The following is a 2,854-nucleotide window of genomic DNA, read 5'->3' as shown; positions in this document are numbered from 1 at the left end:
TATTTACTAATTATTTTTTATTAATTAATATACAATACTACAAGTTTGTTAGTTATTTACATTGTTACGTATTTACATTGCATACAAGATATTGCTCTAAATTTTCTACTTTAAAACATTGTCGGTTATCCACCAAAATGGACTTATATTTTGAAAAACTTCTTTCTACCTCGCAAGAGGTAATGGGCGCAAATTTGTAATAAATTTCTTCCATTTTGGTGTCATGTTCCGGCACATCTTCACCTCTAAAAATTCTTGCCAATTCTAGAAGAAATTTGTATCCAGGATTTTTTTCAGTAACATCTTCAAGTTTTTTTAATGCTACTGCTGCTACAGGGCCTGGAGATTTTTTTAGGGAGGTAATACGTTTTCAACAATTTTGATTGAATCGGTTAAAGGTAACCCATTTTTTTCCAATTGAGTAATACTTATTTTAAAATTACTGCGAACATAAATTAATTGGTTTTTTATTCCGGGTTTCTTCATTATAGACTGTGCTTTTTGAATAGCAACAGCAGAACTTCCATCAAAGGACATGACAACCTGTGAGTAGTTAAAAACAGTTTAACAATCAATTAATTTGCTTATCTTTTATATACTTACTTCTTTAATGGAATCAAAGTGTTCGCTGTAAAACATAGCAGCCTGAAGCCATGTTCCCCATCGTGTTAAAATTGGCTGTGGAGGCAGTGGCATTTCTTTTAGTTTTTCTTTGTACATTTCAACTCTCAAAGGTGCCTTAACGAAAATTTTTTTCACGTTCGAAATTAAATTATCCACATCTTCATATTGATAGCGAATTTTTTCAGCCACTAGATTTAAAGCATGCGCTAAGCATGTGACATGCACAATTTTTGGATAAAACACCTTAAGGTGTCTACCAGATTTTATCATATATGGTGCTCCATCCGTTACAAACAAAAGAAACTTTTCAGCAACAACTCTGGTACTCCACAAGATTTCTACGCATAGAAATTTTAAATCAAAATAAATTTAAAAAAGTGAAAAACCCTTACCTAAAGATTGATTTACGAATCTAGCTATTGTCTCATGATTTGTTCTTTCTAATTGTTTAGACGCCAAAAGATAAGATTTTCCAGGTTCATCTTCTGAAAGTTTCCCAACCAGACAATTCGCCACATATCGCCCAAGTGCATCTGTTGTTTCGTCAACTGAAACCCATATGTTAAAAGGATCCAGCTCATTCCGAATGCGGTCAATAGTCTAAAAGTGAAAATAATTTTAAATTAAATATTAAAAGATAGTATGTTCATACATCTTTGTAGCATTTTGGTAAATAATTTTTCCGTAAAGTAGACTCATCCGGAATTTTTCTACCACAATATTTTGTCAGAAAATTCTGAAACGCAGGATTTTGTAGTTTGTGCCATGGTATATTGGCAGCTAAAAAGACGTTACAAAGTTCCATATTGAATGTACTATTTGCCGATTCCTCCAAGTTCTGTGTCAGCAACGTTTGCCGAAGCGGTGTCATAATGTTCTCTTTATGGATGGCCGTTTGCTCATGCTGTTGCAAGTGACATTTTTTTTCGCATATAAACTACAAAAAATAAAATTTTCAAATAAGTAAAAAATATAAAATGACATATTTTTAATTATGCTTAACTTACCAGTTTACCACAAGCTTTACAAAACATTTCTCGGGTTGATTTTATTTCATATAAATCTTTCTTGCTTGTCCACTGTAATATTTTTTCGCGTAAACTAATTTTTTGTTTCGGCATTATGTTCACTTTAAACAGGTTCACAAGAAACACGACCACTGCACGGAGATAAAGTAAACGAGAAATGACAAATTTGTAATGCTTATATTTACGTCTCCCACCAAATTTCAGAGGAGATGGTTAATTTTATATTTCTTAAATTTTTAGAAAATGACACCCTTAAGGTTTCTCTTATTGTTTCACGTCGGGATTTTAATTTTCGTTTTTATGGCAAGGACCATTTTATAAACGTTAAAGCTTCTAACAATACCTAAGTATCAGAAAACATTAGACCGCGTATACCTGCACCCCTTCGAACAGAGGCAAACAGATAAACTCTGTAATTTATGCCAGTCCAGTCTAATGGTTTGTGGTACTTAGGTATTGTCGGAGTATTTACCGCTGACATCATGGTCCCAACCGTAAAAGCGAAAAAGTAATTCCTGTATTGTACTGCACTTTGTACATTTCAGTAATTACATCTCCTTAAATTTTAAAATCATAAAGCATTGTAAATTTTATTGAGGTACCACTTTTACATTTTCAATACCGTAAACTTCCCAGAATTCGAAAATTGGGAAAAAACCGCAAAAATGAAATTGATTTTTGGTCATTTTAGGCATGTTCAGGCAGTTAAAAGGTAAAATAGGTATTTAAAGGGCATTTTAGGCCGAATAGGCAGAATCAAATATGGCTCTAATTACTCTAATTAAGCCAGAAATCATTTATAGACAAGTTTCATACATGTGCCTTAAAAAATAAAAATAGTCCATTTTGCCTAAAATCCGGGCCCTACTTATAATAAATTTTTCGTGCCTCCGGCTGGAATTTGGTAAATTACAGATCTCTAAATCGTCCAGAAACACATGCATTGCCGGCCTAGTCCGGCTAAAAGTAGGGATTTCGAGTTGTCATCGGTTTCGGTTGGCATTTGTTATCAGAATTCTATCAAACGTCAATGTTTGTTCTGTGGATGGCTCGTTAAAAATGTTTTTCTGTTTATAACAACGTACAAACTACAAAGAAGCAATATTTAACTAAAATTAATTAATTAAAATTACGTTTCGAGCCACTTCTTCAATATGGGCTGATGTATTTATTACAACAAATGTTTCAGGAAAATGTTAAAA

The 2,854-nt window shown here is 32.8% G+C and overlaps 1 protein-coding gene across 1 annotated transcript; it reads right to left on the bottom strand.

The window, feature by feature from the left end:
• Window positions 1–2,525, bottom strand: LOC138126776 (uncharacterized). Its single transcript, XM_069042557.1, has 5 exons — window positions 1,632–2,525; window positions 1,277–1,561; window positions 1,017–1,224; window positions 604–962; window positions 1–543 (listed from the first exon to the last, which is right to left on the bottom strand). Exons 1-5 carry the CDS (start codon window positions 1,743–1,745, stop codon window positions 352–354), a joined length of 1,158 nt encoding a protein of 385 aa, XP_068898658.1. The 5' UTR covers window positions 1,746–2,525; the 3' UTR covers window positions 1–351.
• Between the last annotated feature and the right edge of the window lie 329 nt (window positions 2,526–2,854).

Source organism: Tenebrio molitor, chromosome 3 (genome assembly GCF_963966145.1).
Source record: "Tenebrio molitor chromosome 3, icTenMoli1.1, whole genome shotgun sequence".
In the NCBI taxonomy this organism is placed as follows: domain Eukaryota; kingdom Metazoa; phylum Arthropoda; class Insecta; order Coleoptera; family Tenebrionidae; genus Tenebrio; species Tenebrio molitor.
This window is presented reverse-complemented; position numbering and strand designations above follow the sequence as displayed.